Source organism: Haemaphysalis longicornis, unplaced genomic scaffold (genome assembly GCF_048455015.1).
Source record: "Haemaphysalis longicornis isolate Haplotype H1 unplaced genomic scaffold, Haemaphysalis longicornis Haplotype H1 scaffold_10, whole genome shotgun sequence".
Lineage (NCBI taxonomy): Eukaryota > Metazoa > Arthropoda > Arachnida > Ixodida > Ixodidae > Haemaphysalis > Haemaphysalis longicornis.
In genome coordinates this window covers 100,317,075-100,339,057 of record NW_027526204.1, presented here as the reverse complement: position 1 = coordinate 100,339,057, position 21,983 = coordinate 100,317,075, and the positions used below count along the sequence as shown (strand labels likewise).

Below are 21,983 nucleotides of genomic sequence, written 5' to 3'. Positions count from 1 at the left end.
GTGCAGCACAACCAGGTGTCCTTTACTATGCGGCTCAGGTGTACCGTGCTTCGAAGTGAGAGCTGCGCTCTCCTGCCTGCAAGTGGTGACTCGCGCTAAAGCGGCCCTGCAAACTTACGACGTCACCTATTCTCTCCCCGTGTATTCCTCTGACGAGTACTGCGTTGTATGCAGGTATACCGTGTGACTTGATTCAAAAATTTCAGCGATGCATCTTTGCCTAAAGATTTCTGTTCGAATCAATAAACAATAACAACAGCATTGATGACCTGCTACGTGTTCCTTCGGGATATTTCAACGTGTATGTCTCCCGGCCCGACGAGGCCTGGCCGCTATTCTCCGAGGTTGCGACGCCAATTTGACTACTACGCGGCTAGGACTAAACTCTGTCCATCGAAGTTTCATTGAACCGATTAGCTATAAAATACGTTAAATATCGAATTTCAAGCAAGCGTAATTTGTTTTGGGCACTATTTGGACCACGCCCAGCTTCTTTGGTCATCCTTCTACCCATAGTGGAAAGGCACTGAATTTTCTGTGCTGAACGTGGTGGTTTGGAATTCAAGTCCCCTAACCGTTTTTGTGTGATTACATGCTTCCAACCCATACGGAGGGGAGGGGTACTCAGGCCACACGGACGTTTGTGCTCGCTTCCTCTTGCGATTGAGAAACAAAAGAAAACTTCGCACTTCAAAGTTTCAATTTAGCATTTTAAGGTTCCTATATGGCTTCATTATAGCTCTGATTGCTCGAATCATAAATACAAAAAGAAACCAGGCTGCACGCTAATCTAACTTCCTCTCTTTTTATGGTAACAAAATACACCGAAGCAGCAGACATCTAGCACTCCCAGAAAAACCACACAAAAAAAAAAAAACAAATGGCTCACAAGCAAAACAAAGTTCCGTAAGGCAGAGGTTAATGCTCAGCACCCCATGTTAATGCATAAGGCAGTTTTTATAAAGTCGTTAACCTAAGAGAAGAACGCAGAACCCTGGTCCACACACTCAGTACACCACGCTACACACGCAAGAAACAATTGCACCGAAATTTCCAGCAAACACGTAGCAAGGACAAGTTCTTCTGTCGGCGCATGCGCACTTCCTGACTCGCTCAGTCAGCCTTTCGGAGCATGTACGTCTGGTAACATAAACGCGAGAAGAGCCACGTGAAGAGAACCGTTTCTGTTGTTATAATCCACGCCATAGCGCGAGGGAATCCACAGTCATAGAAGAGGGGGACGGCGCCGTGGAAAGCCAATATGACGAACTGAGCAATCTGGAAGAAGGTGACATACTTCTTCCACCAGAGGTTCGGCCGCAGCGAAGGGGGCAAGGCTGACAGACCGTAATACGTGTACATGACCGTGTGGACCACACTGTTGAGGACCGGAAACATGGCCGTCTGCCCCGTGATGCCATTGTTGACGACCAACCAGACAGTCGAAAATGCGATCGAGTGGTGAAAAACGTGCAGGAAACTGATGTGGCTGTTCTTCTTCAGCAGCACGAAGAATACGGTGTCCATCATCTCGGCAATCTTGGTGAGCATGTACAGCCACAAGTGGTTGAGGAATGGGATGCCGTTGGAGGAGTTGTCCGTGCCCTCGCAGAAGAGGCTGTACGGGGGTAGTCCATTCGAACCCGCCACCGTGCCTCGTAGGTACGTGAGGGGCAGCATGGTAGCAAAAAAGTAGACACTGAGGAGCACATTGAGAGCATTGTACGCCAGTACGACGGGCTTGATGGAAAGGGGCCTTCGATTCTTCATGAGTTCAGGACCAAGGCGCAGGGAGAAGTAGTTGTAGCCGGCGATGATCAACAGAACCACGACAGGCGAGCCCATCAGGGGCCAATTCCGAACTCTGGGGTCGCCCGGCGAGAGGAGCATGGCGCAGACAGAGAGTTCGTTTTGCTGCACCACGCCATCTTGTAAAGTAGTCATGTTTCTTTGACGTTGATTATGCTCTAGACGGCAACATCCAAGCAAGCACTTTTTTGAACCAACTAATCGCACTTGGAGAGTGCGCAGGCTGCGTTTATCCCGCAGCTGAGCCAATGCACCTGCACACTACATCTTTCTGCAAGCTGTCTGATCTAACATTTTCAACAACAGAACGAAAGGCCCATCTAAAATTGGATTGAGCGCAGCTGGTTTTCGGTTGTGGGACTGAAGCAGTCTTTGACAGCATTTAATTTTCTTTGTGACTCGGTACTTGGCTGCATCACCGCTGCCGAGACTGTGAATTGAGTTTCACGGCAAATAGTGGTGTGCTCTAATTAAACTGTAGTGTTTCCTTACGGGTACACGCCTAATTGCACGATGCGGCCTTGTATTATGAATGATTTGCTTTGTCTCCTCCATACATTTTTCGCTAACTAGCAGGCTACCCATCTGGTTATGAGAATAGCAGCCTGTTAAGATAAGCCGCACAAACATGCCTGCAGAGGGTAACATACAGCGCAGGCCGTAATGCTGGAGTGAGGCAAAGTTCGTTATACAGTTAAACCTGGATATAACGAATTTTACGAAAGTTCGCTATTCAACGTTACACGCAGGTTTCGGTTACAAGCAGGTCTCTAGTTAATCCTCGCGTGAACGAAGCAGAATCGAAGCCATAATGCTAGGTATCAGTGAACGTGAATTCACCATTCGAGGGTTTATTTCACACTAAAAAGTGCGCGATTTTGGGCCCAGCTGCTTCTTTCGCACTAACGTGAGCACTACACGGCGCTCCGAAGATGCAAGGACGTCTCTTACCTCCGTATTCCCAAACGTAACTTAAGTATCACTGTTGCCTTTTGGCACCTTTTCGGTTGAAAACGCGTTTCAAAAAATGAACGATATTGAAAGGGCGCCTTTTCGCGAACTTTTTGATGCCCTTTTTCCCACTCGAAATTGTTGAGATCGAGCGTCCTATCTGCGATACTGTACCGGGCGGCGACCGCGTTTGAAATTCCGAGCTTGTCCTGAAAAGCAAAGCTTTTTGCTTTCTGCAAGCAGAACTCCTCACCGACGAAACGGCAACCATAAATAGCAGTGGAGACGTGCTTCTACACGCCCACAGGCAGGACTAGCACCTCACAGCTTTAGTCTCGCACCGACAAAGCACTCACATGTAGAAATAATGTGAGGCACACTGCTACACCTCACACTACTCGCCAGGCCGGTTTCCTTTAACCTAATAACCGTGATTAGCGCATGACAACGGGGCAAGTGCAGCAGATTTTTATTTATTTATTTATTTATTTATTTAATTATTTATTTCTGTATTTATTTATTCATTTATTTATTTATTTATTTATTTATTTATTTATTTATTTATTTATTTATTTCACATACCCTAAAGGTCTCAAACATTGTAGAGGGGATTGGGGCACATAAGAAAAGACAGAAAAGCGCCTGACATACCCACAAAAAAACACGCACAAGAAAAACACGTTGGATGAAATGTTACAGTTAAAGTACAAAAATGTGCAAAACAGCAGCTTTGAAAAGCAGACCAAGAGTAACACGATAAACCCGCATATCCGCGCACATATTATGACCAGCTGATAATCGATCATATGGTGTTATCGCGCAGAAAAAAAAACATAAATCCTGACGAAAAAGAAAACAAGCCTGCTATCTGCGCAATGTCACGGGGTAGATGATTTCAATCATTGGAGGTATAGGGAAGAACTGAGTAAAAGAAAGTATTCATAAGACATTGTGTCATTGATACCTTTATTTTATTGACCTATACTAGCAGAGCGGTACGCAGGCATCAAAATAAGTTCTTTTTTAGGGGGGCATGATTGTACATATTGAAAAAGAGACTAATGCGAAAAAAGTTCCGACGAAGTCATAAACAAGGTAAAGACAATGTAGACTCCATAGATGTGACCCTAGCAGTGCGGTTATAATTTGTTAGGGGGAAGCAACAAGTGCTGTATTGTACAAGTTCAATGGCGTGATCTAGATTAGCATGACCGCGATCCCATACGGCGGTGGCATGCTCAAGTTTGTAACGAAATAACATTTTGTACAACAGTAGGTTTAAAGAAACAGGGGCTTTGCTAAAATTCTTCCGCAGGTAACCAAGCATGGAGTTCGCACTCCTGTTATTTTCTCAATGTGTGGTTTCCATGATAATGTGGAAATTATCTGCACGCCAAAAGAACAGCAAGATGTTATCATTTATCATATATTTTTTGTTTAATTTGTATATTCGGGGATCTTCAGATGGGCATTATTTATATTCATCTAGATTTCATTTCATCTTTGAATTTTTACATGGACATAACGTTATCTAATTCTTATTGCAGCTTACATTTGTAATGATCTTTATGGATTTCGCGATAAATGGAGCAGTCGTCTGCTTATAAATGTACGCGAGAAGAGGCACAGCTGGGTAAATCATTAATGTAGACGAGAAACAATAACGGACTTAAGACAGAACCTTACGGTACACCAGACGTCACTTTGATTAAGGGGTAATCGGGGTAACATACTCTTCCCAGTAATTTAGAAAGCATTCAAGCCAAGTTATCATTTTTGGGTCTAGATTTCATTTACGGCGTTTTCACAGAAGTAATGTGGGGTTAACTTCGTGGAACGTCTTTCGGTAATTAAAAAAAAAAAGTGCACTGTGCCTGTGAACCTTTAGTGAGTATGCCGTGCAAGGAATGAGTGAAAAGGACTAATTGGGTTTCCCTTCAGAATGATCGGTGGAAACCATGTTAGGGGGAAGGACAAAAAGGAGTTTGGTTCTAGAAAGTCGAAACTTTGAGGGTGCAGTACATGTTCCATAATATTACGTGGTATAAAGGTCAACGAAATTGGTCCATAGGTGTACGGAGGGTGCCTATTACCGTGCTTATATTGCGGGATTGCTTTGCCCAACCATTCGCCCAACGAAACGGTAGCGTGGCAATTATTAAAGACTGGGATGGTAAATGAATGGCCTGGCTTTTAATGTGGTGCTCCACGCTTTCAATGTAAACCACTATCGTTTTCTTTTGTGAGTGAGCAAAGCCCAGAATATCATTTTGAGTTTTGTTAAAAGGTGGTTTTGTGTAACGAGGAAAGGTGAAATTCACGCTAAGAAGTGCGCTTTCAGATCAACTCTCTGGGGACCTTTTGTAGTTTGGCAGACAGAACAAGAGAAAGTAGCTCCATTTTAGAAGTACCGTGCGAGATTTTCGCGAGCGATTGAAGAGTGCCGTTTTATTTGAAACAAAAAGGGTATTCGCGAAGAAGTAATTGATCCCACTTAGGAGCACCGACAAGTGGACAAGTTGGTATGGAGACATGCTAAATAAAAGCGCAGAAAAACGCGGGACAAAGAGAAGAACTACACAGGAAGAGCGCTTAGTTCTCCACAGGACAAGTGCTTAGTTCTACTACACAGGACAAGCGCTCGTCCTGTGTAGTTCTTCTCTTTGTCCCGCGTTTTTCTGCGCTTTTATTTAGCATGATCAAACTTGTTGTCCATTGATATCAAAGTAGAACGTTCAGGTAGCCATTTTATTGGTGAGGCCACTGCAGATGCCCCTTGGAGCTATGCTCTAAATTTTACAAAACTCAATGCACATGCTATTGTAATGCCGCGGCATGTATTGGGCTGTCGACCTGGTCTGCATGCGCGCGCCTTATCTGACACGACTGCCCGGCCATACACGCCATCTGGGATCACTTGACGGCGCCATTGCGTCGGCGCTGGCGCCGTAGTGCGCTAGTAGAGGCTAGGCAGCCGCTGTGGTGAAATGTTCTGTGTGCAGAGGCAGCAAGGCTGGGCCTTGTGAAATAAACTTCATAATGAGTGCCACCGTGTCTGCGGTATAACACATCCAAGCACCGCATTCATGCTTACACCAGTGGCCCTGTCTCCAATTGTTGTACATGGTGCTAAGAAGGAACAATCCGGAGGCCACAATGCTCAGTAATGCACAATTCACACGCTGTTGTACTACATGCTTGGCCTGAAAAGGTAAAAGCTACATCAAAACGTTTAGGGTTACACTAAAACCTTTTAAAGTCTGCTCCTTGATTTGAGAAACATTCTCCACGTACCTACTCCTTCCGTTGCCAGTGCCTCTCCGCTTTCCCGCTCACCTCTCATGCTGTTCCTCTTCCATCGCGCACCTCGCAAGGTAAAGACTCTATGGGTTTGCTCAAGTCAATTGAAATTTACCGCGTCTCCCTGCTCCAGTCCGGGTGCCTTGATACCAGTTCACGGTGCATCGGACCGCGTGGTCGAGTCAAAACGGTTGGAATACATCGCCAAGTTTGCGTTTTGACGTAGGCTTCAATTCATCTAGGCGTGTTTACATAAACCCTGATTATGCTTCAAGGCGACATTCCAGTGTGGACGCAACTCTAATATACTGTAATATAATATACGCAAATCTAATATACTGTATTGTTTTCCCCATTTGGCATGCAAACAGCCCTAAGAGGGTGCTTCAATGCGAAATTATTAAGCGGCTCATTGAAAAAAAAGCCACAGAACCTGAAACGCGGATCATCACTGCCCTTTTGATGGGATGCTTTTCATGCAACGTAACCATGAGTGAAACAGAAAAAAAGGAGCATTGGTTGCACGGAAAAGCCTGGGCATACGTAGATTGATATTCGAAAGCGAAGAGGAGTGTGCGGAGCACCCGCCATTGTTCACAGTCCCGTCTCCAGGCGCCAAGCTGCATACTCGAGCGGCATCTGCTCTCCCTGCCCATGGGGCCAGCAATCGTCGGCGATGCAGGGCGTTCTGCGTGGTGTAGAACGTCATGCCGCGTTGAACTGCACCCCCTGTGATGTTTAATTGAAGATTTATTTGATTGATTGAGGGGTTTAGCGCTTCTGAGCAATACTTGGGGTATGTGGCGCACCCTAGTGGGAAGCTCCGGATTAATTTTGGCCTCCCGGGGACCTTTATAACGCGCCGAAATCTCGACGCACGGGCGTTTTCGCTTTTCGCCTCCATCAGAAAAGCAGCAACGGCTGCCGGAATCGAACCCGCGGCCATGGGTTCAGCAGTACGACGGTTTAGCCACTGAGCACCGCGGCGGGTGTTGAATTGAACATTAGTGCTTTTCAATTCACAACTTATAAGCCGTGTTTACTGCGCGCCGAAGTTTTTTACAGCGTGAAAGCGATAATTGCAATTCATCTTTCTTGTTTCTTCACTATCGAAAATATAGGAACCAGCACGGTACTGTCGCGATAAACGTTTCGTTACCTGAAGATGCACGATTGCCTAAGCGATGGAATTCTGCTATGCCTTCAAGTTATGGAGAAATTTGTGAACCTTATTCGGGTGATACGAGCACTTCGTTTGTTTGAATATGAGTTGTGTATACAATTATATTCACAACTGCTCGCCTGAATGTGGAGAGGAATATAGCCACAGCAGCTCAATTGGTTTTCTGCCGCTTTATTTCTCAAAATGTCAGATTTAGTACGTTTTTCCAGGGCTGGAATTATTGCCACGTTATTATATCGCAACAGTTATCTCACAGATACTTTTGTGTTCCTGAATTTACGCATCGAGAAGAACATGAGCGATGCAGTCGTATATGAGTTGTGCCGCTCATTTACGGTGTAGGAATACATCTCAATACCCTCGTAAGTACGTTCATCCTGTAAAAAAAGATCTTTCGCGAAACCGGTGACACGAGGAAGGAGCAGTAAACTTAATTTACACCAAAAATGTGCTAATTGCTGGAAGTACGCCAATCGGAGGTATTGTTAGTCCAAAAGTCTCTCAGCATTCTCCGCATGGCTGGGGAGGCTGCCGATGGTTTCAAGAAAGTGTCGGCAGCGTCATGGCCCGACTCTCCTCGCCCAGAGACGCGTGTCCCGGTGTCCAGAGAACAGTGAGGTGAGGGGTGTTAGGTATGAATTGTAGGACGTTGAAGGCTGAAGGTGCAATGCACCGGTATCGTAATGCCGAAAGGTAGCCTGAGAATTCACGACAATGTCGCAGTGTAAAATCGTTTAGACCCTTAAGAAATTTTCTCTGTCCTTAATGAGCACCCTTACAGTCTCGCAAAATGCCTAAGGAAAACATCTTTTAAGGGTGTTTCGTTCTTTACAACACCCATACATTTATTGCAAAAACACGAGCATACGCCCGTGTAAAGGGCGATTTCTCCGTAACTTCACCATTTCATTGGCGTTTTTTGTTTTTTTAATAAGGTGAAATGGTTTTAGTTATAGACAAAAAGGGTGTAAGTAACTTTTGAGTGTGGTGAAGTGTCGGCCAGAAGTGGGTGCGAGGGCTATGTTGCTTTCTTCTGTCGTTGAATTTTTGACGATGATGGATCCAGGTGTAAGTTTGTGTCCTTGGTTGTCTAAGCTGGTAACCGCGAGCCCTGTTTAACGTGGTATTTGGCAGCGCCAACGTAACTCATTTCTTTGTTGTGAACGTGTCGCATCTCACGCGGCGCAGAAGCGGGCTTCTCGGCGATCCTTTTTATGAACTAGGTGAAAATTGTTGGGGATTGTGACGAGGGAGGTGTCCGTTGGGGGTGTCCAGTGTCCGTTGGCTGTGATATTAGAAGCCGTAAGTTGTTTGCCAGGGCGACGAAGGAGACGACATGCTTCGCGTGGGCGCTTGAATTGTTTAAATTGGTTAACGTGATGAGGCCACGGAAGTTGACATTGGGTGGTATAGATTACCATCTAAAGAAATGAGGGAGTGGAGATTGTTTGGGGGAGCACTAGTGCGAATTTATAGGCTCAGTGATGATGTCTTATTTCTGGATTTCGGGTTTCCAGGCGTAAGTATGGGGCTTCGTACATGATACGGCTAAGCAGTACGGAAACTAGATACGAAATTAGATAAGAAATCGCTTTCTTTCAGTCCTTTCCGACGATGAGCAATGCATGTAACGGGGCATATTCGCAGTAGTGCACTTTTTAACTAATGGATGGTGACGATGCCTGCGCCAGACAACGGGATCGTAAGGCCAACAATGCGTATATTTTGGGTGTCCATTTTAAAATGACAAAAGGAATACAGCAGGAGCCTAACGAGAGTTCCTGTCGTACGACAAAAAGGTTTGCTGCGACACCTGAAGCCTTGTTGGTGCGGCAAAGCCATCTTATGTTACGACACTCATTTGTCGTAACTACAAAGTTCATCTTCTCAACGACAAGCGTTTCTGTAGTCACAACAGGACTGCCTGTCGCTATGACAGCCATCATGCTGTCGTGAGATAGGCAGCTGCCAGAATCACGACACAAGTATACGACAAGACGACAGTACGACGCGCAACAATACAACAAAGTACAGAATTTTTTTCTTGTCCTCTTTTTTCACTGGGTGGTTTGAGAGTAAGTCTCATGTAGGGTAAATTACCACTTTGTTTGAGAGGAACTGACGTTCAAGGCATTGCGTGTGTTGTAAAACGAGAAGGACGTATTTTGCAGGTGCGCAAGAAAGGCCTCGGACCCTGAGACAGCTGTCCGTGCAGTCAACGGATTTTTATGGGGGAGGGATTCTTGTTGTTAACCAATTGAGCCGCGGGTTGCCTGATTGGTGAGATCGCTGAGTACGTGCTGCATGTCTGGAAGTCGTTGTAGGAGTGGCAGACGGTGTAGCATAGCAAGACTGGAGAGGAGGGGGAATTGCTAAGCCTGGGCAGCACAGCTAGGTTGGACAGAAAAGCATATAGATCGGATGGAGCTCGGGTTTAGGGTCACGGATATTTTTAGGCGGAGGTCAACTCTGTTTTGCTATGTCTCCTCATTTTTACAGCACCTGACTTCCGTTCTGCGGAGGGCACTGTCAGCTTAACCCGGCGCCGATGAGGCGATCGTAGGTTTAATTCGGCAGTTAAGGCACACATGTTTGCGCAGTGTTCGACCATTGACGCAAAGGGATCGGCGACATCCGTCTACAGACTCGCAGGTGGGACACAGGTTTTGCAGAACGTATGGTTGGAAAATGTGCGTTGGAGGTCAGCGGAGTTATAAATTTTATCCTCAACTAGTCCGCTCATGTTATTCGAGAATACACTATGGCTCAACAACTTCTACACTCATGATACGGACATAACTGACTACTGCCACAAGTTTTATTTCTGAACCACATCTTCGCATTTATACCGAAACCCAATCATGCGCAGTATGATTTCACACATTTGCAATTCACAAGATAGGAACCTGTGCCCTACGCCACCGACGAGAATTCACACTCCGACGTGAAGAAGTACGTCGACCAGTGCTTGCACATTAAAAAATCAATGGCCATTTGTGCTAGCCTCTGAATCAATTTTGCGCGCGAGTAGCTATTGGATTTCCTTCACATTCCCAGTTGGAAGGAAGCTGTGAAGTAGATGCGCTAAGGATTTTTAGTCACCCATTTTGGTACTGTTTACGCTTTGGTACTGTTTACTGTTTAAGCTCGGGAGACAGCATGTTTACCGTCACATCTAGTGCGGTAAAGGTACGTTGCCGCGCGGTGCATTTGCCGGTCTCAACGGTGAACGGCTAGGCGCGCTATGTTTCACTTGGATCAAGGCAGCGGCGCACGCAGCAACGCGTGGCCTTCGTTTCTGAAACAATTTTTTCTCTCTCTTGCGACGATTTTCCTGTCCATGCAGATCGCAACTGCAATGAGAAACGAAGATGCGGGCGCTATCATGCCCAAGTGCGCCCTCCAGGTAAGCGTTTCCCTATATTTTTACAGTGGTACTCACACGACATTTCGGAGTTTAGAAAGCTAGCTGGAGATATTTCCCAGGAATTTTCAACGCTAACTCCTCAGTGTTAGAGATTTAAATCAATTTTATACTTCGTACTCACCGGAAAGCTCAAAAAGAACGCCCTTTCAACATAGGCATCAGTATGACGCGCTCAGTGCCTCACCTTGCGCCTCGTCCCTAACTCCGGACGCCAAGGGTCCCGTGGCGTAGACAAAGCGCTGATTGCTGTTGCCGCGCGCTGCTCCGCCCTGTGTGTCACGTCACAATTTTGGCACTGACGTCATGCTGTCCGGGCGCGTGCGGCCAGGTAAGTTCTAGACGCGTTCGCTCGCCGAGCGAGCGCGCCCAGACCGGCCGTGGTGGGACGAGAACAGTTGCGTCCAGAGAACCGTCTAGTCATGACTGCCATCTCGGTGTTCTTTTTGTCGAAAGCGAAATAGGTGCAAATAAATGAGGCTGTCAATAAATATTTAGCTGAGGTCGACCATGGAATGTGCCATTCCATTACCACTGGGTTGGTAGGTACCCATGGCGGCGAGAAAATGCATCAAGAAAAGTAGTCCAAGGTTCGACGAAAACTCGTCTGGCGAGGAAATAACATTGTCGGTACAAAACCTACACTCGCCAAAAAGCTAAATACAATAGTTAAAAAACAAATGACGTTTCGGGGCCCGTACGGGTCCCTTGTTCACTTATGAAGCGAAAAGCGGCTCGGCCGTATTTATACATGCATGGAGCGGTGCAAAGCGCATGCGTATGTTGTAGGCATAGGCCCACGTGTCCGATTAAGAGCGTGCGGAGCACGTATTTCGTTTTTAAGGAGGCGTTTTACAGACAGGTGTTTGGTACTGCGATGGGCACTTCAATTTCTGGGACTTGCGTGAACCTCGCGTTGGAAGCCGTCGAGAGGACCGCCCTAAGCTTCTTCAGTCATCGTCCAAAAGTATTTCTACGCTACGTGGATGACTGTTTCTGTGTTTTAAAGCGGGAAGACGCGCCAGTACTTTTGGAACACCTGAACTCCGTCCAGCCATCGATCCAGTTTACGATGGAAGAGGAGGCTGCCGGTTGTATCGCTTTCTCGATGTGGAAGTGCAGAGCAAGAATACCGGCTTCGTGACTACGGTCTACCGGAAGACCACGCATACCGGTCAATACCTGGACTTCGCTTCTGCGCACCCGGTCGGACACAAGCGCTCTGTGGCCTTGGCGCTCTTCACACGCGCGCAACGCCTGTGCTCTTCTACCACGGCGCGGAGGGCGGAAGAAAAGAAGATAACAGAGGACCTCGCAAGCAACGGATACCGCAGAAGAAGCCTAAGCGCTCAGCAACGCAGATCGGCAAACCCGCCCACATCACCGAGGAAGGAGCGGAAGCGCGCCGCCATTAATTACGCTGTCGGTGTAAGCGAAATACTTTCACGAATCTTCGATGACTACGAAGATGCGTTTGACACGTGCCCACAAGTAAGCTCCGACAGCAGCTTGTACATGCCAAAGATGCGCTAGAACGCGAAAGATACCCCGGGGTGGTCTATAAGACTCCTTGTCAGACTTGCAATGCAGCCTACATTGGTGATACTGGAAACTTCAAGAGGCGACTAAAGGAGCACAAAAACGACGTTGCTAACGGCCGCACCCAGCTAAACGCCTTGGCAGAACACCAAAACGTAACCGGCCACGTCATCGCTTGGGATTCGGCGAGCATCATTGCCACCAAGAAAATACTATCAACCCGCCTACTCCGAGAATCATTCCACATCCAATCAACCCCGCACGCTCTTAATCGGACACGTGGGTAACGCTCGACGTCTCCGACCTCTATACGAACCTTCCCATCACCGAAGGAATAGAAGCGACATCAAAGGCCTTAGCAGAAAACCGGCACCAACATGCGTTGGAAGTCTACATTACCTTACTAAAATTACTTCTAACTCTCAACTATTTCAAGTTCGACTCATCTTACTACTTGCATGTTTTTAGAACCAGCATGGGCACTCCTTTCGACCCACCTACGCCAACATTTTTATGGGAGAACTTGATGCTTCCCTCTTAGACTCTTTCCCCCTCAAGCCGAAGGTTTATCTTCGATATATAGATGACATCTTCATAATTTGGGAGCACGGCCGCACAGCCCTAGAAAGTTTCATTTCGCATCTTAATTCTTCGTATCCGACCATTAAGTTCTCATACCAGTACTCGGATAAACATGTGAAATTCCTAGACACCACTGTTGTTCTTGAAAATGGCAAACTGAAAACCACACTTTATAGGAAACCAACGGGCAGGCAACAGTACCTAGACTACACTAGTCATCACCCACGACACCGCAAACAAGGTATCTTTGTAGGACAGGCTATCAGACTAAGAAGAGTGTGCAGTGATAACACAGACTATATAAAACACCTTAATGAACTAAAGTCCACCCTGGCAATCAGGAATCACCCGGTAAGCTCGCTGGATATGGCTTACAAAAGAGCATCCAAGCTAGAAAGGGACGAAGTGCTCAAGCAACAACGTCAAAACGAAAAAGCCCGACCACCAGCCTTAATAACCAAATTCTCAAACGCGTTTCCTAATATAAACAACATCCTGCGGAAATACTACCCCATTCTAGCCAGTAATGACCAACTTAAAAAGACGTTTCCGGAAGCCCCAAGAGTTACCTATAGAAGAAACAAGAACCTTAAAGACATTTTAGTGCATGCCAAAATTAGCGCTTACAGGAACCAGTCATCAGCCCTTGCCTCCGCCCTAGATGCAAGACCTGCAAACATCTGCAGACGGATTCCATTGTCCATAGGAGTGCCAGCCGTTCACAATAGCACTGCCGTTCACAATATTAATTCAAGCTTCACTTGCAATTCTTCTAACATTGTGTATATGCTAGAATGCTCATTCTGTCAAAAGCAGTACATTGGAGAAACGAGTCAACCTATGAACTTACGCCTGAATGGACATCCGGCCGACACTCATAACAGTGCCTCCATAGCAGTCGCGCAACACTTCAACCAGCCGAACCACAATTTCGATGATCTCAAGCTCTATATTCTGCAGTCAAACTTTAAAGGGGCCCTAAATAGGCTTCCGAAGGTCGCCATTTCAATCGCGCAATCGCTAGAGTACCCCTTCACGAGAACGTGTACCAAATATTACACCTCTGCGTAAAGCAGGGGCCACACAAACACAAAAAAAAGATTTCCCTTTCTCTCCTGGCTCACCAACCATACCTTGCCGCCACACTTGCGCGCTCTGACGCAGTTCTTTCCGGCTCTGACGCGCCTCTATGACGCACGAGACACTGCCCAGTGCGGAGCCGCGAACGCGAACCACAGCGACAGCGCTCACTGTGCAACCGGAATCTGGTGGGCGGAGCACGCGCGTCGAGTGCTAAAAAAAAAAAGCGCGCGAAGGGCTTGGCGCAGCCAATGACTGCACGTACATCAAGGAGGGTGATGGATTGCCCTGTTTCTCTCGGTGGTCTTGCGCCGGGTCGATGACGTCGCGGCTTCCACAGTGCTTCGGAGGAGCTACCAGAGGAGGAGAGCCCCAGGCCTTATGGGTGGCCCCTTTTAATGAGCGATAACTCGGCTAATACTTAACGAATTTAAACAATTTTTGCGGGATGACGTTCCTTGGATAGTACTCCAGTGACTGCGCACGCAAACTCGTAACATTCGGTAGCCTATTTAGGGCCCCTTTAAGTCTCCAAGGGACCGGAAATACAGAGAATCGTACTTAATCCATAAATTCAACTGCCTGGAGCCGGCTGGAATCAATGCTTCGAAAGGCAGCTGAAACCTTACGGCATCTGAATAATCAAACAGAAAAATAATGCTTTTACAAAAAGTGGGCATCTCCATTCCCAATATTCCTGAATGCCCATCCCCAATGCTGATACTTGAATACAATTTCTGTGCTTTTCTCGCCCCCCCCCCCTTTTTTTTTTTCTTCTGTGTTGCTCCAAGCCGATTTCCACATACCACGCGCACCCGCCTCCGTCGACCTTCAGAATTTCGTCTTACTACCTGCTTTACACACACACGCAAAAAGAAAAAATGGAGGAAAAAAAATAAAACAGAAAAGAAGTCCTTGAATGTACCGCAATGCTCCGCGTGAGTTGCACCCGCGCATACCCCTTCTATTCTTCTGTGAACACTGACCTCCGCAGTCGGAATTCTTTAAACTATACGGGCTGTTGCTGTTTACGAGTTTTCTCTCTTGCACACAGTTCAGTAACCTTGTAATTGCACCCCCAAGACGCCCCTCTCGTCCCCGATCTTCCCGGAAGCCTCCTTTGAGGTCGCCCGGCCCCACCGCAGCCCAGCTTAAGCCGTTCCCCCCTGTTTTCTCCGACTCTCGCGTAGTCTCCCCTCTTTCTCTACTGCGGGGTCCTGACACAAGAACCACACCTCCCTTTCTCTCTCACTATTTCGCTCCTTTCAACCGACCGTTGCCCACTCTGCTGTCCTCCTTCCGGCCCCGCTTTTAACAACCTCCCCCCTTTCTGTTCAACTCAATCGGTATCTATAAAACAGTGTGCCAGAGATGAACCCTGATGCCTTGAAAAAGACAAGTCTCCTTGTCGAAAGGTTGGCAGAGGTCTGAGGCCGCTACCTTCTCCAAAGTATTATTTCTACCTGGTGACCATCTTCAAGCCCTCGCGTATATATATATATATATATATATATATATATATATATATATACGCGAGGGCTTGAAGATGGTCACCAGGTATATATATATAGATATATATGAATGCATACGCTAAGTCGAGACACAGAGGACTTCCTTTCGTCGGAGTAATGAAGAAAGGGGTCCTCTCTGAAAAGGAAAGGAAGTCCCCTCCCTGAAACGTCGGTACACTTTTATTTTTTAAAGTTGTTCTCGTGTGTCTCTACTTACCTTATTTTATCGCGCTCTGTCTGAGTTTTTCTTTCCAGACAATATACATATATATATACATATATATAGTTAATATATAAAGCAAGTTCTCTTTGCTGAAGCGTAGGCCACAATCGTGCTTTTACCTTGTTCGAAGTTTTTCTTCGCTTGTATGTATATATATATATATATATATATATATATATATATATATATATATATATATATATATATATATATATATATATATATATACTTTCGACCACGTTTAACGTGGCAGCCGCCTCTCCCGCGGTGCTGAAGGGGCGGCGCTAGTTGACCGGTCTCTGAACGATTGTAAATATATGCCCCTGCGGAAGTCCAGAGGGTATCCGCCGCCGATATGGCGCAATTGGGAGCGCGCACCCCACGCGTTAATCGGAGGTCGTGGGTTCGACTCCCGCTTCCGGTGAAGCCGGATTTCTTCTTGACTTTGATTTCTTTATTTTTGCATCACAATAAAAATGACAATTATCGTAAAAACCCGCGTATAATACGAGGTTTTTTCCCAAATTTTACCATCTAAAATTTGGGCCTCGTATTATATGTGGATCCCAAAGCTTTCAGCCTAAAATTAATCTTTCGGTTTCAGCGGAGGGTGCGCCATCTTGCGGTGGCGTTAGCTGGCTGCTGCTTCTCTCAGCCGGCGCCATTTTGATTGTTTTGACCACGCGAAGGATCTCGGCACGTTCACCGCAAGTCTATCGCGATGTTGGGTGCACCAAAACAGTATTCGGCTGCAGTTAAAAGAAAAGTTATTTTATGCGCCGAGACCATCAGGAATTGCGCCGCAGGACGGCAGTTCGGCGTCACCGAAGGCAGCATTCGTGGGTGGAGAAAGGAACTGGTGCATGACTGGATAAAGTCTGTGCGGTGTCGGCGGCCTGGAGCACTGTTGGGGATTCCCGTCAGTGCTCGTGTTGGACGCCTAACGCTGCCACCTGGCCGATTCCGTGAAGAAGTTGTAGCGCGAACGCCGCACCGAACTCATTGCCATTCCAGGAGGAATGACATCCCAGCTGCAACCGCCAGACGTTTGCATCAACAAGACTTTCAAAGACTGCATCAAGTCCTGCTACCAAGAGTGGATGAGGTGAGGAGACCCGTAAGTGACAGCTACCGAATGGCTGACGCGGGTTTCTCCAGCGGTGCTTTGTGGCTGGATCGCGGATGCGTGGGCCAGCATCCCAGAGGAGCTCGTCAGTCGCTCTTTTAAGAAATGCGGCATCTCGAACGCCCTTGATGGCACTGAGGACCACTTTCTGAGGGAAGACATTTCCGACAAGGCGACTTCAGGAGACAGCGGCAGCGAACCTGACTATGACTGAACGGACGTCGGGAGATAGTACCACCGAAAACTGACAATGACTGAACGGAAACTGCAGTGCAAATAAATGTTTTCTGTGCTCTTTACCTCGCATTATATGCGGATGAAAACTTTTTTTCTGATTTTGATGTCCCCGAATTACACCTCGTATTATACGCGGGTCCGTATTATACGCGGGTTTTTACGGTACGTGATTCAGCGCTACAAAGCACCTTCAAGCAGCCGAGTAGCACTGGCCAATTAGGCGTGTATCTTCGATGCGTGTTCTTACAGAATTCCTCGTCCCATTTATATATACATATATATATATATTCTGGAGCAGCAGAATATATTCTAAACAAGCTATATACACCTATGTAGAAACAATGCAAAATGGCCGTGATGCGACACATGCTCTCACCTACATACCTAACAGCAATGTATTTTTCCACACTCATCAAGATGAATGTGCAGTCAATAATGTTTTATATTTGCTTCGGGAATCAACAAGCTTCGTTTATTCATACGATCATTTTTAACTACGTTTTTAAAGACAATACATGCTTGACTATAAACCGACAACTAAGAAACGGCACAAAATACTAGACCATATTTTTAGCACACTGCAATACACATGCGAGAACACCTTCACAAAACTTGGCAGCCCACACCCAGCAACGAAAAGTCTTTCGACGAGCAGCATCAGCGTTTACTCATGTCAATCATCCTTGCGCAGCCTGATGTGGTGGTTGTAATAGAAGCACGAGAAAAGGCACGTGAACAGACCCGTCTCCATGACCATAAGACAGGCTATAGCGCGTGGAAATCCACAGTCATACAACAAAGGAATGGCGCCGTGCACTGTCAGTACAATTACCTGAAGGATCAGGATAAGGGTGACGTACTTCTTCCACCATAGGTTAGGTCTCAGCGAGGATGGTAACGCTGACAGGCCGTAGTAGGTGTACATGACCGCGTGGGCTGCACTATTGAGAACCGGGAACAAGGCCCCCTGGCCGGTGACACCGTTGTTAACCTGGAACCATGCAGTCCACAACGCAATCGTGTGGTGAGCAATATGAAGGTTAGTAATGTGGTCGTCCTTCTTTAGCAGCACAAAGAAAACGGTGTCCAGCATCTCCGTCATCTTAACTAACATAAAGAACCACATATGGCGGAGGAAGGGGATGCCGTTCGAAGAGTTGTCCGTGCCCTCGCAGAACACACTGTACGGTGGTAGTCCTTTCTGGCCGGCAAACGTGCCGCGAAGGTATGTGAGTTGCAACATGGTAACAACAAAGTAGACACTCATGATAGCTATCAGGGCGTTGTAGGCTAAGATGACAGGTCTGATAGAAAATGGCGCTCGGTTCTTCATGAGACGAGGGCCAAGGCTCAGTGCGAAGTAGTTGTAGACGACGATGAATGATAAAATGAAGGCGGGAGAGCCCATGAAAGACCAATTCCGAACTCTGAGGTCACCACCCGAGAGGAACACAGCCCACGGGGAGATGTCGTTGTTCTGCGGCACCTCACCATCTAAGGTCGCCATGCTTATGCGGAATAGATCTGGTTCTTTCGTCTCTACTGCGGCGTCCAAGCCAGCGTTCTTTTCAGAGCCAACTAAAATAAACACATGTGGAGGCTTAGGTGCAAGGCACGTTTATGTTCTGTTTGAACCAAGCCACATGTACAAGCCCAGCATCCGTTCAGCTGTCGACCGCAGTACTTGAAAGTGACAGGAGCAAACCCGAATCAACAGATCATTTTACGCATCCGGAGCAAAGGTGTCTGCTCGCAGCTGTACTTGTGGTATGCGCACACAATGGCTGCACTGAGTTTTAGGTAAAATAATTGTTCGTACTGCCAATGCTGTATTAAAGCGAAGCTCTAGTGTCTTTATTAATGCCGCTGTACGACAATAAGCTCTGAAGAAAAGCCAACTTTCTCTGACGACGATGATGAACGATCGGGAGTGAAGTGAAAAAAAAAAACTATTCCCGTGGCCAGAATCGTACCTCCCCGCATGCGGAGATCGCCGCGGCATCCGCTCCGAAATGGCTTCAACGTTGGTTAATAAATTATAAAACTCACCACAAGACACGGTTTGTGGAAATATTTTGCGGGCTGAATTTGTTCGCTGACAATATCTCTCACTCCTTCCTCGATGTTGCCGAATCCGTGCCACGGTAAAGTTGCACGCTGGTCGGAAGCGTGGAAGGTCATCAAACCCTTATTTGCGGATAACATATTTTAAAAACCTCTTTGCAATAAATAATTATGGGCGCATCAGATTGGTGTTACAAAAAGGTTGTGAACCTTACTCATTAAAAAAATACCCCGGAGCCGGAGAGGTCATTGTGGTGCAGAACGCGCAGCGGCGTTCCCCTTGGCATTGAGGGCCATTGAAATGGATAATATTGCTTTAGCACTCACACCCTCTCGGAACTTCTCAGATGTCCTTGAAGTTGTGTTTGGAGGGCAATTTCAAGTCTGTCCTTTGAGCGAAGCGTATATGGCTTTGGTTGTATGCATTTCACATGCGCGCAAAGAAGAACAGAAAAAAACTCCCACCTCCCCTCGCGGGAACCCCTGTGTAGATGCGACGCATAGGGGATTCCGTTGTTGTTTCCGTTAGATTGATTCTCCCATCGCGTGAAACGTGCCGTGAACCCCCTGCCGCGGCTATGACGCAACACAATCCAACACAATCCACTTTAATCCAATTCAATCCAAATCCAATCCAATCCAATCCAATCAAATCCAAGCCAAGCCAAGCCAAGCCAAGCCAAGCCAAGCCAATCCAATTCAATCCAAGCCAAGCCAAGCCAATCCAATCCAATCCAATGCCCCTCGCGAGAGAGTGTTCGCTATCGGAGAGGAGAAGGGGTGAGCGGCGGAGAGCGCAGTTGGCGCGGCGAGGAGAACGGGGGAGGGGCGGACAACGCCGCCGACGACGACGATGACGCCGGAGGGACAAGGCGAGTGAATCAGATGCTCTGCATCTAAAATCCCCCCAAGGCTCCAGGTGTCCTTAAACCACGAAACGTTCTGTAGCGAGATGCGTTGGGAAACGGACGTTACGGTCTGCTCGCAATCAGCACGCAGTCAAAACCAAAGTCGCATGACATTGCAAATAAAATTCTGGCCTTAAGATTATACGCCTTATCACGTAAACATCCATCATGAGTAGATTATTCATAGCTATATCCCCCTTTAAATATCAAAACATGACTTGGACGTCAAGCGTATACGTCTCACCGTCTGGGTATACATTTTGAGAATCAGTTATTAATATGGCGCCTTAACAAGATCAGTACGGTCAAAATAATAGTGTGTGCGTGTATAATATTATTTAAACTTTATTTATGTCTCATACATATGTGTGTGAGTGTATTATACGTCTGAATGTATATATTTACGCGTATTTGTATGTATTCATATGTCTACGTATATTACACATACAGGGTGTTTCAGCTAACTTTAATTAGAGATTAAAAATGCGCCAATGAACTCTACGACGACACGACCAAATGCATGTAGCCCGCTTTTGTATACAGTGTATCACGCTATTTTTCGTATTTCGTCTAATTAGATAACAAGTCAATTTGATTTAACCAACTTCCGAACCAACGAAGCTAGGCAACAAATCCAATTAGAAAGTTGCAGAGCGGTTTTCAAAACGTCCGAATAAACAGGTTCTGTCTTTCTAACTATTACGTATTAGTGTTTTTCAGCTTGCTGAGGATGCCCGCGAAATAAAAAAAATACATGCCAGCTTGCACGTCATAATTCCAGTGCTCCCAAACATTCCGCGCACAAACTACCACAGGCGCACTGGCGCCTAAAAGGCGACAGGGCAGCAACGTAGGCGTTGGCTGTGCCATTTACGCTGGCGATGAGCTTCTCCCGCGACAGTACGTTGTAGCGATAACTAGTCACCGCGGTAGTAACTTGTGCTGCCGAAAGCAACAGGTTCGTCATCTGTCCTGTCACTCTTTAAGTGGCTGCGCCCCTATGATTGTTTGTGCACGGAGCATTTGGGAGCATTGCAATTCGAGCGCCGATCACTCTGGCAGCAACGGTAGATGTGAAACGCTCTACCAACTGGGAAATGAACTCAAGCCTGAATAACTCGTACGAACGCGCCCCTTATATCCTTTGGTGTAACATTATCCATTCAGATGGTGCTGCCCCCTAGGAAAGGTGAAGCGAAGTAGTGCGTCATGACGCTAATTAGCGCCGATAGTTGGTGCCTCAATAGGGCAGCGTATAGCAGCGTACGCTACGGTGTTGGTACGTCAACCGCCTGCGCTACGGCTATGTAGGCCCCGTTCATTCCTCCGCCGTGGCCCCGTGTAAGAAAACTGTTGTATTGAGGCAGCAAGACAACGACGCCGACTGGTGAATGTCGCGCTCCTTACTGCTTTGGTGCGACAAGAATCAAGCCAGCGGGAAGCGGAACGCGTTTACGCATTCACGGCCCAAGCTACGAAATCTACCTCTCGCGTTCCTCAAGCTGAGTTCGCACAAGGCAAGCTACTGGCGTACACGCCACGGAGCAGGAGAGAGAGAAGTGGTTGCACCTTTGCCGAAGCGACCCGTCAGAGGATGTCGCTCGCTAAGCACACCCACACGACTGCTACGGACCCACAAATCGGGCTTCTATCGCTGTAGCGGACTGTGACGTCACGAAACGATTCGCCGACAACCCGTTCGGTTTCCCTCGCACGGTTTGCGAGCGCGTGGGGTTTCAATCGGATTTATGCAACGCTCCGGCGCGTGCAATCCAGTGTCTAATGCTGATACGTCCCATGGTTCCATACCAACTAAACATAAATTGCGATGTGCAAGTTCATATCGATGCACAAGAAACACTGAACTGCTGCTTTGAAGGCACATTTCACTTTCGTGTTTTACCGATTCTTATAAAAGAGGGATCAACGATATTTTTTTTTTTTGAGAGGGAGACACGTCCTGTTAGTTTTTGAGTTGAAGCTAACGTTTTCGCTTTCATGTTCCGTCTCATTTTTACAGCGCTTGGAGATATTAAGCGAACCGCC

The 21,983-nt window shown here is 46.9% G+C and overlaps 1 protein-coding gene and 1 pseudogene across 1 annotated transcript; both read right to left on the bottom strand.

Annotated features, from left to right (window-relative positions):
* Window positions 1-552: 552 nt before the first annotated feature.
* On the bottom strand, window positions 553-2,050 carry LOC144157866 (very long chain fatty acid elongase AAEL008004 pseudogene; annotated as a pseudogene).
* A 15,435-nt stretch (window positions 2,051-17,485) lies between these two features.
* LOC144157863 (very long chain fatty acid elongase 1-like) lies at window positions 17,486-18,560 on the bottom strand. The gene has a single exon (XM_077688587.1). It carries the CDS (start codon window positions 18,470-18,472, stop codon window positions 17,639-17,641), a length of 834 nt encoding a protein of 277 aa, XP_077544713.1. The 5' UTR covers window positions 18,473-18,560; the 3' UTR covers window positions 17,486-17,638.
* Window positions 18,561-21,983: the final 3,423 nt, after the last annotated feature.